General features: G+C 43.5%; 1 protein-coding gene across 6 annotated transcripts in view; it reads left to right on the top strand.

The window, feature by feature from the left end:
* Nucleotides 1-23,912, top strand: part of LOC137648742 (facilitated trehalose transporter Tret1-like) — a 65,163-nt gene that overhangs the window by 13,067 nt on the left and 28,184 nt on the right. For all 6 annotated transcript variants that reach the window (XM_068381821.1, XM_068381824.1, XM_068381819.1 and 3 more), the window contains exons 4-5: nucleotides 7,939-8,526; nucleotides 9,845-10,041. In XM_068381821.1, the coding sequence (XP_068237922.1) occupies nucleotides 7,939-8,526; nucleotides 9,845-10,041 (785 nt within the window). The remainder of the gene's footprint in view (nucleotides 1-7,938; nucleotides 8,527-9,844; nucleotides 10,042-23,912) is intronic.

The raw sequence follows: 23,912 nt of genomic DNA, 5'->3' as shown, positions 1-23,912 counted from the left end.
AAAGGAATGTTGAGGAGCACACCTCCGTCAACATAAAGCATCGGGACAGTGGCCTAAACAAGAGCGTCGATGCCATGCTATAACTTCGAGTAGCTCTTTACTGTACCCTTTTGCCACCCTCACCATCCATCCCAGGTAGAGCTCGGGTTAAAGCACATGATGTCAGGGGAGTAAGTATGACCCTGGCATTCTGTAAGAATCTCTCTATGGTGCAGTTACTACAGGCATGAGTGTGGTACTCCCCATTACCTGCAGGAATTGACCCACAGTTCCCTTGACACTTTTTCCCTAGGGCTTGTAATAGCTACACAAAAGGTGGTATAGCCAATGGTCTCACAGGACCATTAGCATTAGATCGAGGACGAAGGTTACGAGTTTGTCTGGGATGAAAGTGAAGAATAAGTAAACAGGCAGACTAATTAGTATATATATTCTACAATGTTAGACCAAGGCAATCCTATTAGTATATTGTACATATGCCACTTGGTTGAAACCAGGCAAACTCATTGATATACATACAGTATGCTTCATTATTACATGGATATATTTTTCTCAATATCCTTTATTGCATGGACTGTGGACTCGCTGGTATTATCACACCACTATAGTACGAGGTGTAAGGAACCTTAACTGTTACCACTTATAGGGTCCAAGTTTGGGCATCTTGGGATACATTTCCAGCCAGCTGGAACAGGGACTTCCTCCTACCTATGGATGAGTCTCCTATGTAAAGAATGAAGGTTTGTATTTGTGTTGGAACAAATGACAAATTTGGGGATAATGTGTATTTTTCAATATTAATCTTACCCGATAATCATGTAGCTGTCAACTCCGTTGCCCGACAGAATTCTACGGAAGGGATACGCCAGCGATCGCTATACAAGAGGGGGGTGTACTCACAAGCGCCACCTGTGGCCAGGTACTGCAGTACTTCTTGTTGACACCACCTCAATTTTTCCTCTGTCGTGCCTCCGGCTAGACCTACATGGATACACTGTTGATTCTGGAGGTTTTTTGCTCACGATTTGGTGATGTATTTGCTCTAGAGTTTAGCTTTCGCTATTCAGGAAGTTTTATCATTAGCTTAGCTAGCTTTTGGAATTAATTTGATTTATTATGGTGACGAAGAGAGTATGAACTCTCTTTCACTTTTAAATGGCCGACCCTTCCCTTAGACGGAAGTGTTGGTGTCTAAGAGAGTATAGACTCTCTTTCTTAATTTTGCTTAACAAAAGTTATAGATTGATTTTATATCTCTCCGCCTTTTATAGGCCTCTTCGATTAACTTCCTTTTATTATAAACTTATTAAAATTAATTTTTATATTTGTTTATATTCGACCTTTCCTAATAGTAGGCGGTCTTTTCTTGGTACCGAAGTTAATTAACATTGAGCCCGTCATTTCGGTTTTACCTGTTAACATATTATGCTATTTTAATGTTTTTGAAAGAATTTCTTTGATAGTCTCGTACTGTTTTCAAAGTTGAACTAACGTTTTGTTTTGTCTCTGCAGTTGTTGACGTTCAGAACGTTCAACTTGCGCTCTATCGTTACGATAGAGAGAGAATTTTCACGGTGTCACGTTGCAGTAAGAGTAACCGTTTCTAGCGTTTTGTTCATTCTTTCTTAGCTTAATGGTTTTAATTCTAATAAAGGAACTTTTTATTTGGGAAATATTTCAGTTTTTTTCCTTTAACAATAATATGTTTTAACGATATATATGATTGGGCTCTTCTCTCAGGTTCTAAGTCAAGAGAGAGAGAGAGAGAGAGATAGAGACGGAGGGAGAGAGAGCTGGATAAACGTTTCGTTCAAGCGAGTAACGTTGTTATCGTTTTTGCTCTTCTCCCTAGTCTCTTTAGGGGAAGAAGGTAAACGTTTATAGAGTTTTATTCTTGTTCTCAAGCTTTATGCGGTGAGAGATTTTAAACGTAGTTTATTTGATCTAGTGTTTAGTCTCTTTCCAGCCACTGAATTATTTATCTTTCATTAGATTTTTCTGTTACATTGTAATTCTGTTTTCGCAATTACTAACTTTTAAGGAAGGATAGAATTGCGTGTTTCAGGTACAAACCACTTAAAGTTTCGAGTTCAGTGAAATAAGTGCAAACAGAAAATCAAAAGTGATAAGTGATTAGCGCAAAGTGTGTCAGTGTTGTGCGTGAGGGTACTTCTGTGCGTGCCAGTCGTCCTCCCAGTCCGGGACCTCTTGCAAGCTCCCAAGCCCAGGGGAGAAGCAATGTCGAAGGGCAAAAGGGTTCGGCCGGCCTTGATCGGCGCACAGAAGTATCCTCGGTGGTTGCGGGCGTGTCTTACAGAGACCGTCACTCCCACCCGCAGACGATTGAGCCCTTATTTTGCTCGTCTGCAGAAGAAATTTCGGGGAGAAAACGCTGGACTCAGGTCTCAAGACCTCTTAAACGTAAAGTCCAGACCTCTAGAGTTCAACAACCCGGATGCAGTCATTGGGTTAGCTCTGACTCTCCGCAGTCATCAGGTGACTGCACACCTCCTAAGAGAGGTAAGGCGATGCCTCAACAGACCTCATCTTCTATTAAGGCTTTGCCTCAACAGACCTTATCGTCTGTTGATCCCAAGATGACTTTGCTGCAGTCCATGCAGTCGCAGCTTGCGGTCTTAATGCGTGAGTTTCAGGCTGAGAAGGTTACACCTCCTCCTGCGAGCGCTCCGCCTCACCGCAGTCCAGTCTGCCAGGCGTACGAAGTTGAGGTTCCTCAAGCTACCTTACCGCGTTCGGAGTTGCCAGTTACCAGCGTTGTGCAGCAACCTTAACCTTCCTTAAGGCAACCTCAACAATGGGAGCAGGAGTCTTATGCCTTGAGGCAAGATTTTCTTGCAGTTAGACCATCTTCGAGGCAACAACCTCTTGAGGTACGACAACCTCTACCATCCTTGAGGCAGCCACCTCAGCTCTCGCAGCTGCTACCTCACTTTCCTCAAGGCGAGAGCCTCAACTCTTGAGGCTAGCTCCTCAGGAACCTCAACTCGTGAGACAGGAACTGCGTTCTGCGCAGCCGCTACCTCAACTCTCGCAGCTCACACCTCAAGAACCTCAACTCGTGAGTCAAGAGCCTCTCTCTGCGCAGCCACCTCAACCCTTGAGGCAAGCGCAACTCTTGAGACAGGAACCTCATGCTATGAGTCAGCCACCTCAACGCATGCATCTGCCACTTTCTCCTCAACTTGAGCCTCTTCCCATTCAACTTTGAAATAACAAATGACAATAATAACACCTCATTACTTTCATAACTTGCATTTGTAATCATATACATGTATGCCTACACAAACATTATGATAATGGAGGTTATTCGTATTACTTATAAAAAAATATATATGTATTCCTTGCAATATATTTTTAACAAAATCGCAAAATATGGCAAAAATATCTTCAAAACAAAAATGAATCATGAGTTATGAATGTAAGGTAAATATTATGTTGATATTAAAACCCCATGCAAGCATGCATGAAGTAATGCAGTGTTGCCAACAGGGCGAGTTTCCCTTTCCTGAGGTGAAGTAGATTATAGTACATTTAGTGCAGCTTAATTCTACGATTATCATGCCGGCTATCAAATTCATCAACAAAACAGTCTAAATCAATTCCCTCGGCACGTGCACTTTCAATGGACAGTAATGCGATATTACTCAATCTAGCACTGGTCATGGAATTTCTGAGAAATGTTACACGCCATGCAACATGCTCTGCTTACCTTACAGCATGCTCTACATACAGCATGCTCTGCATACAGCATGCTCTGCATACAGCATGCTCTGCATACCTTACCGCATGCTTCTCAGTCACACATCTTTGGTTGTTGCCAACTCACTAGACTGTCAAGCAGTTTCATAACGTTGCCTTCTAGTCTGCTGCTTTTGCACCAGTGAAACCCTCACTGAGAGAACTTAGCTTTTCTCGGATATGGTCCCTGTAGATGAGAAAGTGCTTTTCTCCCTCCTTCTGATATTCCCTTGAGGACTCTGTCATTTGGAGAGGAGCCTTTAGCTGCGTAGCCTCCTATGGACTTTTATTTAAGCATAACATGCTTCCAGGGAAGGTAATGGTTCCACTTCAGTCGCTAACCCCGTCTGTTACCACACCTGCTCCCATAGACCTTGAGCTGTGTTGCAAGACATGCAGTCCAAGCTTAGTCCTTGTTAGAGGATTTTTTGTTTACGGAGTCAGTGTGTCACTGGGAAGACGTTCAACAACCAGCAGAAGTGACTTGTCGTGACGCAGTGCGGCAACCTCAGCAACCCGATAAGGAGTTGTCTGTACGACCCAGACAGTCTAGACAGCTTCGGGTTGTCACTGTACTTCCTCGCTTCCCCATGGTTGACAGTTCACAGACTGTGCAGCAGTACCATGATCTTGTGTCCGGCTCCGTCAGACGACTGGCTTTTAAGAGCTCCCACAAGTCGTCGCTGTCTGGAGATTCTCAGATGGACTATGGATCTGACCAAGGAACTGGGCCTCCTGGTCAATTTTGAGGAGTCTCAGCTCGTCCCATCCCAGACCATTGTCTACCTGGGTATGGATCTTCAGAGTCGAGCTTTTCGGGCTTTTCCGTCGGCCCCAAGGATCTTCCAAGCCCTAGAATGCATCCAGAGCATGCTGAGAAGGAACCGATGCTCAGTCAGGTAGTGGATGAGTCTAACAGGGACACTTTCATCGCTGGCCCTGTTCATCGTGTTAGGGAGACTCCACCTTCCCCCCCTTCAGTATCATCTAGCTGCTCACTGGATAAAGGACATGACGCTAGAGACGGTCTCAGTTCCTGTTTCCGAAGAGAGGAGGTCTTCTCTCGCGTGGTGTAAGAACAGCTTTCTTCTCAAGGAAGTCTACCTTTGGCTGTTCAGAAACCCGACCGCCGTCTCCTCTCGGACGCATCAGACACGGGCTGGGGTGCGACTTTGGACGGACAGGAATGCTCGGGAACATGGAATCAGGAGCAAAGGACACTTCACATCAATTGCAAGGAGTTGTTGGCGGTTCTTCTGGCCTTGATAAACTTCAAGTCCCTCCAGCTTAACAAGGTGGTGGAGGTGGACTCTGACAACACCACAGCCCTGGCTTACATCTTCAAGCAGGGAGGGACTCTTTCGTGGAAGTTGTTCTAGATCGCAAGGGACCTCCTCATCTGGTCTAAAGATCGAAAGCTCACGCTGGTAACGAGGTTGATTCAGGGCGGTATGAATGTCATGGCAGATCGCCTCAGCCGGAAGGGTCAGGTCATCCCCACAGAGTGGACCCTTCACAAGAATGTTTGCAGCAGACTTTGGGCCCTGTGGGGTCAGCCAACCATAGATCTGTTCGCTACCTCGATAACCTAGAGACTCCTGTTGTATTGTTCTCCGATTCCAGACCCAGCAGCAGTTCACGTGGATGCTTTTCTGCTGGATTGGTCCCATCTCGACCTGTATGCATTCCCGCCGTTCAAGATTGTCAACAGGGTACTTCAGAAGTTCTCCTCTCGCAAAGGGACACGGCTGACGTTGGTTGGCTCCGCTCTGGCCCGCGAGAGAATGGTTCATAGAGGTACTGCAATGGCTGGTCGACATTCCCAGGACTCTTCCTCTAGGAGTGAACCTTCTACGTCAACCTCACGTAAAGAAGGTACACCCAAACCTCCACGCTCTTCGTCTGACTGCCTTCAGACTTTCGAAAGACTCTCAAGAGCTAGGGGCTTTTCGAAGGAGGCAGCCAGAGCGATTGCCAGAGCAAGGAGAACATCCACTCTCAGAATCTATCAGTCTCAAGGGGAAGTCTTCCGTAGCTGGTACAAGACCAATGCAGTTTCCTCAACCAGTACCACTGTAACCCAGATTGCTGACTTCCTGTTACATCTAAGGAAAGTAAGATCCCTTTCAGCTCCTACGATCAAGGGTTACAGAAGTATGTTGGCAGCGGTTTTCCGCCACAGAGGCTTGGATCTTTCCACCAACAAAGATCTACAGGACCTCCCTAGGTCTTTTGAGACCTCAAAGGAACGTCGGTTGTCCACTCCAGGCTGGAATCTAGACGTGGTCCTAAGGTTCCTTATGTCATCAAGATTTGAACCTCTCCAATCAGCCTCTTTTTAGGACCTCACATTAAAAACTCTTTTCCTCGTGTGCTTGACAACAGCTAAAAGAGTAAGTGAGATCCACGCCTTCAGCAGGATCATTGTTTTCACATCTGAAACGGCTACATGTTCCTTGCAGCTCGGTTTTTGCTAAACGAGCTTCCTTCACGTCCTTGGCCTAAGTCGTTCGAGATCCCAAGCCTGTCCAACTTGGTGGGGAATGAACTGGAGAGAGTACTTTGCCCAGTTAGAGCTCTTAGGTACTATCTAAAAAGGTCTTAACCTTTACGAGGACAATCAGAAGCCTTATGGTGTGCTATCAAGAAACCTTCTTTTCCAAGGTCTAAGAACTCAGTTTCTTACTATTCAGGCTTCTGATTAGGGAAGCACATTCTCATCTGAAGGAAGAAGACCTTGCTTTGCTGAAGGTAAGGACACATGAAGTGGAATCTGTGGCTACTTCAGTGGCCTTCAAACAGAACCGTTCTCTGCAGAGTGTTATGGATGCAACCTATTGGAGAAGCAAGTCAGTGTTCGCATCATTCTATCTCAAAGATGTCCAGTCTCTTTACGAGTACTGCTACACCCTGGGACCATTCGTAGCAACGAATGCAGTAGTAGGCGGGGGCTCAGCCACTACATTCCCATAATCCCATAACCTTTTAACCTTTCTCTTGAATACTTTTTATGGGTTGTACGGTCGGCTAAGAAGCCTTCCACATCCTTGTTGATTTGGCGGGTGGTCAATTCTTTCTTGAGAAGCGCCGAGGTTAAAGGTTGTGATGAGGTCCTTTAGTATGGGTTGCAGCCCTTGATACTTCAGCACCTTAGAGTTGTTCAGCCTCCTAAGAGGAACGCTGCGCTCAGTAAGGAAGACGAACTTATTTAAGGCAGAGTAATGGCTCAAGTCGACTTCCTTACCAGGTACTTATAATTTCATTGTTATTTTGAATAACTGATAATATGAAATACGGGATACTTAGCTTCTTGATATACATGTACACTGGTTTTCACCCACCTCCCTGGGTGTGAATCAGCTACATGATTATCGGGTAAGATTAATATTGAAAAATGTTATTTTCATTAGTAAAATAAATTTTTGAATATACTTACCCGATAATCATGATTTAATTGACCCACCCTTCCTCCCCATAGAACCAGTGGACCGAGGAAAAATTGAGGTGGTGTCAACAAGAAGTACTGCAGTACCTGGCCACAGGTGGCGCTTGTGAGTACACCCCCCTCTTGTATAGCGATCGCTGGCGTATCCCTTCCGTAGAATTCTGTCGGGCAACGGAGTTGACAGCTACATGATTATCGGGTAAGTATATTCAAAAATTTATTTTACTAATGAAAATAACATTTTTCCTAACTATACAAACTTGAGTCCTGTTTTCATATTTTCCTGCCATTGCCAACTCTCTAGAAAGTCCCAGTTGCAATCAAATTGATTACTCAGTGAACAAACAGGGGTTGGGACTTCCCTGCTCCCAGCCAATAACTACTGGCCACTTGTTTACGCCTAATTATAAAATTTTAACTTACGTGTGCTCCAGCTTTTCTATTGCCTCCTATGTAAAGGGCTCAGATTTGTATAATTAGGAGAAATACAAATTACTGTATCACAAAATTTGGCATATTTATACAGGGGAACATTTTCTGTAGTACTGTATATATTTTTGGTTTGTTTAACATACTTCACTACACTCATCTCTGTATTGAAATTTAGTACTGTATATTTAATGAGTATAGTCCTCAGAAATATCGCAGGGTATTAGGCTAAAATATACAAATGACTGATTTTTAAAGGGAAAAACATCCTCCCCTAATAACTCTCTTCTTTTTTTTAATTTCAGTAACCCTTGGATCTTTTAGCATGGGTTGTGTTCTTGGATATTCATCTCCTGCTGGACCTCTGTTACTAGCCAACTCGACAGATGGCCAACCATTTCTTACAGAGGATCAGAATAATTGGTTTGGATCATCATTGTCACTTGGGGCAATGATTGGGGGACCAGTATGTGGCATAGGCCTTACAACCATTGGGAGAAAAGGGACCATGCAAGTCTCTGCTATACCTTTTGTGGCTGGCTGGATCCTTATTGCCTTTGCCACAAATTTTGCCATGTTAATGGCTGGGCGTATCATCACTGGCTTTTGTTGTGGAGTATCCTCTATGGTTATAACGACGTATATTGGGGAATTTGCATCTCCTAGCATTAGAGGAGTTCTGGGATCAAGTTTTCAGCTTATGGTTACTCTGGGACTATTGTACGCCATGGCCATAGGTGCTTTTGTCAGTTCGTGGCAAGTGTTAGCCGGGGTGTGTGCTATTCCTCCAGTTATCTACTTTGCTTTATTATTCTTTATAAAAGAATCACCTGTATATCTTTTAACGAAAGGAAAAGATGATAAAGCTGCAGCTGCATTACAATATTTTAGAGGTAAGTTGTGGTTGATATTTACTGTAGTTCAACTTTATTATTATTATTACTTGCCAAGCTGCAACCAATTAGGGAAACCAGCTTAGCTGAAAAAACAAAGTAAAGAATAAACAGTTAAAGAGAAATAAACTAAATTACAAAAATAACAATATAAAGATTCGACATACAGAAAGGACAGTAGTGTTAATTTTGAAAATGAAGATTAAAGGTGGGGATAAAGAAAATAAAAAAAGGTTTTCTCTTGATAAGTCACCTGGCAGCATCAGCCTTTCTATTATGAAAATTGAAAGGAAATTGAGCTTAGGTGTACGTTTCAGCAAGGGTAATGTCCCCTCTTATATTTTTTTGCATTGATTTTAATCAGTTTAGTACCGTACTGTACATAGGTTTCGAGTTCAAAGTAGATTATTCAGTCATTTTAAACTAATGTTGTTGCATAAAAGAGATAACTGTCTATTGAAAACATTCTAAAATTGATACATAAGGAAGTAAAGTTGTGGAAAGGTTACATTGAAATTTCATTAAGAATCTGATAAGAAAAGAAGTTCTCATTTATTAGACAAGGACTTGTGTTGCTATGTAGCTTTTCACTTCCATGGTATTTTGAAGAACTGTATATAGCTTCTTGTTATCCCTCATCTCAGAGACGAAGCTCCATGTCAAGGTGAATGGATGGCAAAGTTTGTTTAGATTTTTCATGTAGCTTTTATCACTTAGACTATGAAATTTTGTGAACTGGAACTTGAGCATGTTTTATGTGTATATAAAATCTCAGATTGAAATGATTTTTGAAAATTACAATATATTCTTCTAAGATTTCTAGTTAGATATACTTATTTTTTCAAATAATTCTGTGTTATGTAAGACATAACTTTTTATGTTTATTCAAACAAGCCCTGCAGTTTAACCCTATTGAACTTAGAGGAATTTTTACTGATGGTTGAGGGGAAATACTTATGATAATGTTATCTGAAATAGTAATATTTATTACTGATATTTTTATTATTAGGTAGGAGAAAAGTGAAATAACATAGAAAGGGACAGCTGTTTCGTGTTTATTTAGATTATGATTTATTTTAATTTCTCTCTAGTAATTTTCCCTGTTGCGGGCAGGTCAAATATATTTTCAAATATCGTTAGACAAATGAAAGAATTAACACATTTTACGCAGAGATCTCTTTTAACATTACAATAATAGTAATGGCTCTTACTTATCTTAATAAGAATGGGTGCAGGATTTATAATGATGGAATTGCCATTTTACTTTTGTAGACTAACCACCAAAGTTTTTTTGCTTTACACGTCTTATTACTTCCAGGTTCAGACTGCAACATCCAGTTAGAGTTAGATATGATGCGAGAATCCATAGCTGAATCAAAACGTAATAAAGCATCTTTTCGAGATTTATTAAAGCCGCAGAACATGAAACCTTTGCTTATAGCCATTGCGCTCATGTTCTTCCAACAGTTCTCTGGTATTAACCCTGTTCTCTTCAATTTGTCTATAATATTCCAGGTAAGTTTTTGTTTCTTTCGTATGTGTTTTCACAGCTTTAAACCCTTGAGTTAGAAGGGCCCCTTCTTGTGGTAACCCTGGTAAAATTATTTGCTTTGTTAAAAGATGTATATATATATATATATATATATATATATATATATATATATATATATATATATATATATATATATATATATTTTTTTTTAAATATTAAACTTAGCCGGTGAATATATAATAGCTGACGTCTCGGACGGCTCGACAGATACCAAAAAACTCGCGAGCGATCGCCATGAAGGTTGCGGGTGTGACCACCAGTGCCGACTATCGGCCAGATACCGCATATACTTGTCAAGGTCTCCAGTTCTTCTCTGTCGGTCTTGTCGACAAGTTGGTTCCGCTCGCTGATGACCTTGAGTTTTCGACCTTTTTGGTGAAGTACTTTATTTTGGTTGTTTTTGAGCTTTCGCTGTGACGGGTGTTTTTTCTTCAATTAAACTCTTGAAACCCTTTTTTTGGCTAGTGTTTATTGTTGATGACTTTGGTTTTGACTTGGATTTTCTCTGATTGTTCAATATGGCTGACCCTTCTCCTATCCCTGGACCTAAATTTCGCAAGTGTGCGAGGGATTGCAACAAACGTCTTCCCAAGGCCTCTATCGACCCACATACCGTTTGTTCTAATTGCCGGAGGAAATCCTGCCAATTAGGAGATCGGTGTGATGAGTGCGTGGTCTTGTCGGAATTCGACTGGCTTGAATATGATAAATATACTCGTAAGCTGGAGAGAGATAGGGTGAGGAGAAGCTCCTCTAGGTCTTTGGAATTTTCCTCCTCCCATGCCCCTGAACCTAATCCTTCCCCTGTAGTAGTTGTTCCTGAACCCCCTACTAGCACTCATGAACCGTCCATGCGGGATATGTTTCTAGCGATTCAAGCTTTAGGCGAAAAAGTTGAGTCCTTAGCATCGGACCGTAACCAACTCATGTCAGATGTTAAGTTGTTGAAGTGTCAGAGTGGTAAAACAGAAAATCGTAGTGATAAAGTGATAAGTGCGCAAAGTGTATTTAGTGTTGCGACCGAGGGTTCGTCTGTTCGTGCTTGTCGCTCCCCTAGTCCGAGACCTCTTTCAGGCTCCCCTGCACCAGGGAGAAGTAATGTCGTAGGACTTAAGGGGACGAGAGGCGTTAACCAACGTACAGACGTTCCCTCTTTGGTATCAGACGTTTCTCGTCAAGATCGCCCTTACCATAAGACGGGTGAGACTGTGTTCTCCTCGTCCTCCGAAGACTTATCGCACAAGAAACCTTGGCGCAAGGTTTCTAGACCCTTGAAGCGAAAGTCAGTCCCTTCAGGACAGGTCCAGCATCCTGGCTGTAGCCATTGGGACAGCTCTGACCTTTTGCAGTCATCGGAAGATTGTTCGCCTATTAAGCGCAAGCGTAACACGGGGTCCGAGGGTCTCGGTAGAGGCAATGTTTTGCCAACGCAGACGTTACCGACGTCACGGCCCGTTCCGACTCCCGTTGATCCGAAGTGGGTTGTCCTGCGGGACATGCAGTCTAAGCTTGCCTCCCTTATGGAAGAGTATGACGTTGAGCAGGTTCGTGATGATCCTTTGCTTTCGAGTCGCCATTAGGCTGATCGAGACTCTGGCCGTCAGCCGCCCATACGAGTGTTTACTCGTCCGTTTGACGTTAGTGCTGACGTTTCTAGTACTTTGAAACGTGATGTCAGTGGTTTTTCACGTCAGTCACGTGACGTGGATCCTCCCTTGCTGCAGTCTCGTTCTGACGTTCAGCTGCTGCCGCCGCAGCCCCGCACTGACGTTCGCCGACCGGTTCCGTTGCCTCAACGTGACGTTGAGCGTCAGTCACCGAAGTCGGAGGTTGTTTTGCCTGCTCAGTCTATGCAGTCAAGGCAGTTCCGACGTGACGTCGAGCGTCAATCAACTTCAGCTGTTGTTGTTGGTCAGTCACAAGGATTTCAGTCCTTTCAGCAGCGGCGTGACGTCGCTTCCTCTGCTGCTACTGCTGCTCCTTTGCTTGTTGACATTGCCTGTCAAGCGTTGCCGCCGCGGCAGGTCTCTCCTTTTCATGAGACTCGGCAGTTGTCGGACGAGGTTCCGTCAGATGAGGAAGTTGCTGATCCCCCTCCAACTGATATTCCTTTGGGGACTTTGTCAGACGGAGAGGAGCCTAAAGCTGCTCAGCCCTCTATGGACTTTAAAAAGATCATGCTGATTTTTAAGGATCTGTTTCCTGACCATTTTGTAACTGCTGCTCCTCGTTCGCCTCCGTCAGAGTTTACGCTAGGCCTAGCTACTTCGACGCCGTCGTTTACTAAGCTAGTGCTCTCTCGCTCTTCTAAGAGAGCTTTGCGTTTGCTAGGCGACTGGTTGATCACCAGGAGGAGTTTGGGGAAGACAGACTTTGCTTTCCCTCCTTTTAAACTGGCTTCTAGAGCGAGCGTCTGGTATGACACGGGAGAAGTTCTCGGCTTGTGAGTTCCTGCCTCTGCCCAGGGAGACTTCTCAAGCCTCGTAGACTCTCCCTGTCGCCTGGCCATGAGACGCTCTAAAGTTTACTGGTCCTCTTCGGACCTTGATCATCTCCTCAAAGGGGTTTACAGGGCCTTCGAAGTTTTTAACTTTTTGGATTGGTCGCTGGGAGCCTTGAGCAGGAAGATCTCTTCGGCCGACCGTGATGTTTCCGTGCTTATTATGTCCTGTATGGACAAAGCTATCCGTGATGGCTCTAATGAGCTTGCCGCTACCTTTACGGCAGGAGTCCTTAAGAAGAGGGAGACTCTTTGCTCGTTTCTTTCGGCAGGAGTAACTCCCTGCCAAAGGTCGGAGCTTCTCTTTGCCCCGTTGTCATCTGCCTTGTTTCCTCAGCAGTTCATCAAGGATATTGCGGCTTCTCTGGTGCAGAAGGATACCCACGACCTGATGGCTACGTCGGCGCGCAAGGCTGCTCCTTCATCGTCTTATGTCGTAAGGCCCAAGCTCGATACCCCGGCTACTAGGTTTATCCCGCCCTTTCGTGGCAGAGCCCCCAGTAAGGGAGGCGCTCGTGCCGACAGTAAAAGAGGCAAGAGGAGAGGATCCAAGTCCTCCCGTGGCAGAGTCTGACTGCCCACGTCCTCAGACAGCGGTAGGGGCCAGACTGAACAACTTCTGGCAGGCCTGGGAGAAGAGGGGTGCAGACCGAGAGTCTGTGTTGTTGCTCAAGGAGGGGTACAAAATACCTTTTGTATGGAGGCCTCCTCTGGTAACAGTTCCTATATACCTCTCTCCCAGGTATCGAGAGGAGTCAAGGAGACAGGCACTACAACTGCAGGTGTCTCAGTTGCTAGAGAAGGGAGCGGTGGTGAAAGTCTCGGACCTTCAATCACCGGGATTTTACAACCGTCTCTTCCTAGTCCCAAAGCATACAGGAGGTTGGAGGCCAGTGCTGGATGTCAGTGCGCTCAACGTTTTTGTTGTCAAAACAAAATTTACGATATAGACCACGAAGTCCGTCCTAGCAGCAGTCAGAGAGGGAGACTGGATGGTCTCTCTCGACCTGCAGGATGCGTACTTCCACATTCCTATACACCCGGATTCTCAACCGTATCTGAGGTTTGTATACAGGAATGTGGTGTACCAATTCCGAGCACTGTGCTTCGGCCTCAGCCCTGCTCCTCTTGTTTTTACGAGGCTCATGAGAAATGTGGCAAAATTTCTTCATTTATTGGGGATTCGAGCCTCCCTGTACCTGGACGACTGGCTGCTCAGAGCGTCGTCCCGTCATCGCTGTCTGCAGGACCTTCAATGGACGTTGGATCTTGCAAAGGAGTTGGGACTGTTAGTGAACTTAGAGAAGTCTCAGCTGAATCCCTCCCAAACGATTCTCTATTTGGGGATGGAGATTCGCAGTCTAGCTTTTCGGGCTTTTCCGTCTGCCACCAGGATAGATCAAGCCTTGCTCAAAGTCCGCCTCATGCTGAGAAAAGACCGTTGCTCAGTGAGAAGTTGGATGAGCCTCCTAGGGACTCTGTCATCCCTGGAACAATTTATCTCGCTAGGGAGACTTCACCTTCGCCCTCTCCAGTTCCATCTAGACTCCCATTGGGACAAGGGCAAGACTTTGGAAGCTGTTTCAATCCCGATCTCCGAGCCAGTAAAGACGTGCCTGAACTGGTGGGACAGCAACATAAGTCTTCGAAAGGGTCTGTCCCTGGCGGTCAAGAACCCAAACCACGTGTTATTCTCAGACGCGTCGGATTTGGGTTGGGGAGCGACTCTGGACGGTCTGGAATGTTCGGGTCTTTGGACGTCGGATCAGAGGAGCCTGCACATCAACTGCAAGGAGCTGTTGGCTGTTCACTTGGCCTTGACGAGTTTCGAGAGTCTTCTCCGAAACAAAGTGGTAGAAGTGAATGCGGACAACACCACAGCCTTGGCGTACATCTCCAAGCAAGGAGGCACTCACTCCCTCACACTGTTCGTCATCACAAGGGACCTCCTCATCTGGTCAAAAGATCGAGGCATCTCACTGTTGACAAGGTTCGTCCAGGGGAAATTGAACGTCTTGGCGGACTGTCTCAGTCGGAGAGGTCAGGTGATCCCCACGGAATGGATCCTCTACAAGGACGTGTGCAAGAGTCTTTGGATGACTTGGGGTCAGCCCACCATAGACCTCTTTGCGACCTCTTTGACCAAAAGGCTCCCGACCTATTGCTCTCCAGTCCCAGATCCAGAGGCGGCCCACATAGATGCCTTTCTGCTGGACTGGTCTCACCTGGACGCGTACGCATTCCCGCCGTTCAAGATCATCAACAAGGTTCTGCAGAAGTTCGCCTCTCACGAAGGGACAAGGTTGACGTTGGTTGCTCCCCTCTGGCCCGCGAGAGAGTGGTTCACAGAGGTACTTCACTGGCTGGTAGACGTTCCAAGGAGTCTACCTTTAAGGATGGATCTCTTACGGCAGCCCCACGTAAGGAGTCTTCATCAAAGCCTCCCCGCGCTTCGTCTGACTGCCTTCAGACTATCGAAAGACTCTCAAGAGCTCGAGGATTTTCGAAGGAGGCAGCCAGAGCGATCGCGAGGGCTAGGAGATCATCTACTATCAAGGTCTACCAGTCGAAGTGGGAGGTCTTTAAAGATTGGTGCAAGTCATCATCCATTTCCTCTTCCAGTACCTCTGTAGCCCAAATTGCAGACTTTCTCCTGCATCTGAGAAATGTTCGCTCCCTCTCTGCTCCCACTATTAAGGGCTACAGGAGCATGTTGACTTCTGTGTTCAGACATAGAGGCTTGGATCTGTCCAATAATAAAGATCTCCAGGATCTCCTTAAGTCCTTCGAGACCTCTAAGGAGCGTCGTATGTCAACGCCTGCTTGGAACTTAGACGTGGTCCTAAGGTTCCTAATGTCCGACAGGTTTGAGCCATTGCATTCAGCCTCCCTGAAGGATCTCACCCTAAAGACGCTTTTTTTGGTTTGCTTGGCTTCGGCTAAAAGGGTCAGTGAGATCCATGCCTTTAGTAAAAACATAGTCTTCTCTACAGATAAAGCCACATGAACTGCCTTCTCGTCCTTGGCCTAAATCTTTTGATATACCTTGCCTGTCAGAAATCGTAGGCAACGAGGTTGAAAGAGTACTGTGCCCAGTTAGAGCTCTTAAGTTTTATTTAGCTCGTACTAGACCTTTACGAGGTGGGTCTGAGGCCTTATGGTGCTCCGTTAAGAAGCCCTCATTGCCTATGTCTAAAAATGCTTTATGGTTCTTTATTAGATTTTTAATCCGGGAGGCACATTCTCATTTAAGTGAGAAAGATCGTTGTTTACTTAAGGTCAAGACGCACGAAGTAAGAGCGATAGCAACTTCCGTGGCTTTTAAGCAAAACAGGTCTCTGCGAAGTATTATGGACGCGACCTTTTGGAGGAGCAAGTCGGTGTTCGCTTCATTTTACTTAAAAGACGTCCAGACTCTTTATGAGGACTGCTACACCCTGGGTCCATTCGTTGCAGAGAGTGCAGTAGTGGGTGAGGGTTCTACCACTACATTCCCTTAATCCCAATATCCTTTTAATCTTCTCTTGAAATGTTTTTAATCTTGTCTTGGGTTGTACGGAAGACTGGGAAGTCTTTCGCATCCTTTTTGATTTGGCGGGTGGTCAAATGTCGTTTCTTGAGAGCGCCCAGATTAAGGGTATTGATGAGGTCCTGTTGTATGGGTGGTCGCCCTGGATATAACAGCTCCTGGGAGTCTTTCAGCATCCTGAGAGGATGGCTGGGCTTCGTGAGGAAAGCGGACTAATAAGGCAGAGTAATCGTCAGTCAGCTTCCTTACCAGGTACCTATATTTAAGTGGGTTTTTTTATGATATAATTGTCAAAAACTCATGAGCATATACGCCTTTATTGCTTTAATACTGGTCTCTACCCACCACCATGGGTGTGAATCAGCTATTATATATTCACCGGCTAAGTTTAATATTTAAAAATGATATTTTGATTATAAAATAAATTTTTTTATATACAGTACTTACCCGGTGAATATATAAATTAAAGGCCCTCCCTTCCTCCCCGATAGAGACCCAGCGGACTGAGAAGAACTGGAGACCTTGACAAGTATATGCGGTATCTGGCCGATAGTCGGCGCTGGTGGTCACACCCGCAACCTTCATGGCGATCGCTCGCGAGTTTTTTGGTATCTGTCGAGCCGTCCGAGACGTCAGCTATTATATATTCACCGGGTAAGTATATTCAAAAATTTATTTTATAATCAAAATATCATATATATATATATATATATATATATATATATATATATATATATATATATATATATATATATATATATATATATATATATATATATATATACAGTAGGGTCCCGAATTATGCGAGAATTTGGTCGATGAAAGGCCTCGTGTAATTGGAAATTCGTATATTTCGAAACACATCATGGCGGCAAACAGCAACTTACCCGTCAATTTTTTTTTCACTCCATTTCTAGCTTTCTAGCTATATATATACTGTATATACACTGTGTGTGTATGTATGTGTGTATGTATGTATGTATATATATATATATATAAAACATATATATATATATATATATATATATATATATATATATATATATATATATATATATATATATATATATATATATATACTGTAGCTTTTATCTTAACAATACTGTAAGAAATCCTTCTTATAGATTTTTTTTATAAAATACTGTACAAAATTTCTTTTATGGATAAATAAAACAATAAAAAGTTGTTAAAAGTTTTGATAATTTTCTATGACTGTAGTATTTACTACTGTACTATGCATAGCTTACTGTTTTCAGTATTTTCCGAATGATGTAGAATTATTTCCTATAGATACAAAAAACAAAAAAGGGTTTTCAAGGTTTGATACAGTACGTATCTAGCAATAGTTAAAAATTACAGTATAGTACTGTATATCCATGATGACACTCCCACACGTAAACACGGCCACTAGGCGCAAGTGTGCAATAGGCTGCTGTACGATAATCACGCTTTTTTTTGCCCTGAGCGGTCATTTCACTAATGATAATTTTTCAAAGTTAATATAATTTCTTTATGCTTATAATTCGTAATTATAGTTAAAAGTAGGGATATTAATTGAATGGTTGAGTAAAAAAAACAATTAATACTACTATTATTTAATTTCAAATGGCTACATAATACTGAATATTCTAATGGGTTCTTTTTATCTTCAATCGTAAATCTTACGCCTGGATAAGCAACAAAAGGAAAGGGATAGGTCTCTCTCTCTCTCTCTCTCTCTCTCTCTCTTCATATCGTTTCCTGTATAGTTTTCAAATATGTTCGTCATACATTTGTACATTATTTATCCACTTTATTCTCTCTCTCTCTCTCTCTCTCTCTCTCTCTCTCTCTCTCTCTCTCTCTCTCTCTCTCTCTCTCTCTCTCTCTCTCGGCGTTTCCTTTCCCTTTATAGTTTTGTGAAATTTCGTTGTCCAGTCATTCGGTAATGAGAAGTCATTTTCGCTTTCGACATCGAAAGAAAACTTTGTTTCTTCAATATACTCATCACTGGAGGATTCAGAACTAGTGCTCTCGTTATCAAACAGGTTATCATTATCAAATTCCACAACAAGAATATCATTTATTTCATCTAAAGAAATAACCTTCCTCTTTAGACCTTTCATTACAAAAGGAACAACAAATAACCACTTATGCATGAACGCCCGAGCGCACTGATAGGAAACCAGTTCAAACCAGAGTTTTGTAATATCAAGCTACCTTCAGAAAAATAGTTGCCAGACATCATATAAGTTTCTATTCACAGTCCCCATATGCTGAGAGTGTTGCCAAGTGGTGATCCTATACTTACTATACGAGTAAAGTAACATCACGAGACTGACGGCTTGTAAAAGGCAATTAAAGTCATGAACGGAATATACAGTTGAAGGCGGTACCGAGTAGATCGTGGTGAACGGTTTATCACGTGGGTGACGCTTAACAGGTTAAAAAAACATTTTATATAGTTCGGTAATTTCTCTATCCATCCTCTCCCAGAAAACCTTCAAATGTGAATTATCGGAATGTGTGCAGATCTTGGCAGTGCGATAACTAGTTAGCGACTGAGAATAAAATGACGATGCTGATGAAGAGGATATCGAATACCGATTTTTCCCTAATTGATTTTTTCTACGTTCTGTCTAATCCAATGTACAGTACATTCTTATGTAAAGGGCGAACCCCAACATTTCTTGATGCTGCTACACTTTAATTATAGATATTTTACCACCTAATTATAATCTTTATTTATAATAACATCTTTAGTAAAAGCTCTTCAATATCACTTTCAGGAGTAAATGCGTTTATGATCGACGATGAAACGTAAAAAAAAACGTTTTCCTTTTAAGAAGGCGTTTTTTTAGGAAAAAAAAAACAACACGAAACAAAATTGCTCATATTTCATATATTTTGATTTTCTAAGGATAAATAAAACATTAATTATAACATTATTATTACATAGTACCTGGTAAGATATCTTTTGCCGCAAAAGTTAACCTATAGACAGTTGTTAAAATTGGTTAGCGAGTTCGTTATGATCGGCGATGGAACGTACTAAACAAAGTAATGGGTTTGGTTGTGGTGACATGTTTGGCAGTAGCATGATATAAAATAGTCTTTATTTTGATGGTTTTTAATTTAAAGTTTAATGAATAAGGATTTTTCACCATAATCACAACGTAAGTATAAAAATTAATTAGTACAAATATGGAATATTATACATATAGGTGTTGGACAGATTTGCTAGGCCTAGCGACAAGTTCACACAACAGATGGGCAAACCTTAACATTTTTCATCCAAAACTAGTCTTAAAATGTTTGAACAGAAATCTTTCTCTCACATTCTCCCCCCCCCCTTCTCAGACATCGGGGAACCATCACCCCCCCCCCCAATACAATTAAGAAAACAATAGATTTCCTACGCTTCGCGGTGCTTGACTCGCGGATTTAGAATGCTCCTCGCAAATACAGGAAAATTAATTTTTAAAAACTATCGATCGCGTAATTGAGGAATCGCGTAATTAGAACACGTGTAATTCGGGACCCTACTGTATATATATATATATATATAGATAGATAGATAGATAGATAGATAGATATATATACAGTATATAATTTACTAAGCCTCAATTATGTTTGAGGGTACTACATAGAATATGTCTTACGAGGCATATGTAGATGGCACTAAAGGCACTGTGATGCATCCCTTGAACCCAAGGTGCAGGGTTTTCTGCCTTTTAACTTTTCCTGTAACTTTGGGTCTCATCCCATCAATCTGTCTAACTTTTCATACTTTACTGTGCTCAAATCTTGACCTTTAGTTTTCCAACAAATTCTTTGAGCTAGCTTACTCATTGGTCTTGTTTAACGGGTTTATAATGATAATATGTAATCTGAGTAACATGATAGATGTAAAAGGGGTTTCTGAAGGATAGTGATATACTGCAGTATATCCATAATAGTGGATCAGGAGAAGATGGTTTCCCTGGTAGTAAAAGAATTAAGTTATAGTTGCAGAAATATAATAGAATCACAGTTATTCACTTTGTTTGAATAGGCTTAGAGGCAATTGACCAAAAAATTTTTCCTTGGAAGGATTGCAATGAATGATAATAATTGGAGGAGGAGGAAGAAGAAGAAATGATAGCACCCAAATCCTCCATAATTCATAGAGAGAAATTAAAAATATTGCATATGACATCCTGGAGATGAGAATTTAACTAGACAGAAGAGCAAAAATTGAGAGAAGCAACTGGAGTTGTTTTATACAATAAAATACCGTTAAGGCTTGAAATCAAGATTTATAAGACAACTATCATGCCCATACTATTGAATGGAGCAGAAAATTGGGCATTTAAGAGGAAAGAGGAAGTACAGTTGGAAAGTACCAAGATGATGATGTTGAGATGAATCCCCACCAGAAAGGAGTGGGAGTCAAGATATGAGAAGAATGTCTGGTGTATTTAATGTAAAGTAGAAGGCTAGGGAAGCTCATCTTGGATACTATGGCCACGTACAATAAGAAGAGAGAAGATGGAATCAATCAAGAGAGCTAAGAACATGCTAGTGGTTGGGAGGAGTGGGGTGTCTCAGCGGATCAGATAGATGGATGTGGTGAGGAGCAATATAGGTGGGGTGGGACTGGGGAAGAAGATGCAAAGAATGGAAATAGATGGAAAAAACCTTGTAGAATAAGAAGAGAGAAGATGGAACCAATCAAGAGAGCTAAGAACATGCTAGTGCAGATCAAATGGATGGATGTGGTGAGGAGGGATATACTGTAGATGGGATGGGACTGGGGAAGATGTGCAAAGAATAGAAATAGATGGAAAAGTACACTTGATTAACCGACACTAATACAGAAAAAGAAGCCCTCTCTATACTTGCCATAGAATAGAGGTTATTCTCTCTCATACATTGTGATGTGGAATGTTTTTTATAAAACTAATTATTTTCATTTAAGGTCATCACTCGTAGAGTTACTGATTTTAAATATTTAACTTAGCCGGTGAATATATAATAGCTGAGCCTCCGGCGGCTCGACAGAAAAACACACAAAAACTCGCGAGCGATCGCTATGAAGGTTGCGGGTGTGCCCACTAGCGCCAACTATCGGCCAGATACCGCATATACATGTAAACAGACCCAATTTTTCTCTGTCGGTCTGATCGACAAGACGTACCATTACTCGCTGTTAACCTGGAGTTTTTCAACAGTCTTGGTGAAGTACTTCCTTTTGGTTTGAGCTTTCGCAGTGCAGGTGTTTTATCTTCAACTTAAATCTTGAACTCGTTTTTGGATAGATTTAATTGTTGATGACTTTGGATTGTTTTTTGGACTTTCTTTGACTTTTAAATGGCCGACCCTTCCCTTAGTACGGAAGTGTGTTTTAGGCTTTTAGCAATTATCTTATCACGTTATAAATTGTTGTTGTTAATTATAGATTTTCCTCTATATATTTTATATCTCAACCGCCTTTATTAGGCCTCTTCGATTAGCTTTCCATTTATAATAAACATCAAGATAAATTTTAATGATTTGTTTATATGCGACCTTTCCTATTCCTCCCCTAATCCGAGAGTAGGCGGTCCTAACTTGGAAACCGAAGTTAAACAACGTTGAGCCCTTTCAATCGTAAATAACTTACAGAGCAAATGATTTAAAACTTATTAAATGAATATTTTTTTAGTAGATATTTTATGAAAGATTTTCTTTGAATAGTCTTCGTACTGTTTCAAAGATGAACTAACGTTTAGTTTATTTATGCTACGCAGTTTGCGCTCTATCGTTACGATAGAGAGAGAGAGAATCACGGTTTCACTTTGCAGAAAGAGTAAATCGATTCTGACGTTTTGTTCATTCTTCTTTCAAACTTAAATGTTTTAAATACTATTGGATGTCAAGATAGGACAAGAGATACACGATGCTGGAGACATGTAGTTTAATGCGTCCTCAGATACAGACTGATCCGGTTGCTCTCTGCAACCGGCACAGTGCCACTCACTTGGCGCCTGCCCGCCATGGGAAAACATATCTTACTGCAGGTACTCCATCATCCCCCCCCCGAGATTAATACATGGGTATACATGGAGAGGCAATGATAAAAAATAATGCATGGATATACATGGATTAAATTGGGTGCATGTGCAAGAATAGGAAGACAGGTACATAGCTGTTAGGAATGCAGAATACAATGTGCGGGTAATACATGTTCATAGAATAATATGAAAAGCAAAAGCAATAAAAGACAGAAAGAAAAAAAAAAAAATGTATGCAGGTGCCGCTGTAATGTACGATGATCACATGTAGTCATCCATCCACGCAGGCCTTCTAGTGCACCGTGATGGGCGTGGCTTCCGTGCTGCATGTGGGCTGGGCGTGGGGTGACTGCCTGGTAGCTGCTCGAGCGTGGGCGTGGCTGGATGCGTAGCGGGTGTGGCCTGCCTAGGCTGGGGCCCCGATGATGTGAGACGCAGGTGCTTCCTGTTGCGGAGGGAGAGGCGCCCGCTGCCGTCTAGCTTGACTAGGTACTGTCGGTATGGGAGCGTTTCCGCTACGGTACCGGTGAGGTCCCACAGCTTAGTGGCCTGATTTTGCACTCGTACTTGGGATCCCGGGTTGATGGCTGGAAGCTTTCTGGACGGTCCAGTCCTGGTGAGGGCAGCACCACTGTCGGCCATCTGACGTTCTCTCTGCCGTAAGGTTGCCCCCCAGTGTTTGTCTACCGTGAGGTGCCAGCGAGCCGTAGGTACGCCATCTCGGAGCTGCCTGCCCGCTGCCATCTGGGCGGGTGACCTGTTTATTCCGCGGAGGGGGGTGTTGAGGTACTGCAGGATAGCCATAGAGGACTTGTCCGTGTCGAGGGTGCCGCTGCTGCCCGTGTTCGCCATTATTATCCGCTTCCCGATCTTGACTGCGGCCTCTGCCCTGCCATTGGACTGCGGGTACTGGGCGGATGACAGACGCACAGACACGCCCCATAACTTGAAGAATTCCCCCATTTCCTCACTTGCCAGATTGGTGCCACCGTCCGTGGAAATTTGCTCCGGGGCCCCCCATCTGGCGAAGTAGCGACGTAGCTGAGTCTTGATGTGGGAGGAGGAGGTTCCGTGGGGGAAGTGGGCCAGCTCCAGCCACCCTGTGAGCCTGTCTGCGTAGGCCATGTACGAGTGTCCGTCGTGCTGAAACATATCTGCAACCGTCATCTGGAAGGGGTACTCTGGGGGCGGTGTGATAATGAGTTCCTCCGCGGCCTGAGATGGTGCGTGTACATCGCATTCTTCACACGAGGATCGGTGATACTGCAGGTCCCCCTCGAGTCCAGGCCAGTATACCGTCTGGCGCGCTCGTCGTTGCATCGAGTCCAGGCCTTGGTGCCCCGCGTGTAGGTTGGCAGCCACCTGCTGACGGAGAGGCTCCGGGATAACTAGGCGAACGTTGCCCTGTTCGAACGTATATGTCACCAAGTCTTGGATAACGGCCAGCCTCTCCCTGACACTGTAAAAGGGCCGAAGGCACGCAATTTCCTGGGACTTCCTATCGGCCCAGTCCCCGGCCAGGACTCTGGCCGTGAGCAGCTGGTACACGAGGTCGATGGTAGCGGCGTGCCTAACTCTCGCCTCGTCCACGACACAGCTGTCGTGCTCCACTGCTGCCACGACGGCGGCCGCCATGGTGTCGGTGAGGTCTTTGTCGAGGTCCATGTCGTAGGCGCTGGGATCGGCTTTTAAGGCGGGGTATCGGGACAGGAAGTCCGCCGCGCTGTTACGCTTCCCTGGCAGGTACTTGACCCTGAATCGGTACTGCAGAGTTCTCTCCTTCAGCCTGAA

The sequence above is a fragment of the Palaemon carinicauda genome, chromosome 10 (genome assembly GCF_036898095.1).
Source record: "Palaemon carinicauda isolate YSFRI2023 chromosome 10, ASM3689809v2, whole genome shotgun sequence".
NCBI lineage: Eukaryota > Metazoa > Arthropoda > Malacostraca > Decapoda > Palaemonidae > Palaemon > Palaemon carinicauda.
This window is presented reverse-complemented; position numbering and strand designations above follow the sequence as displayed.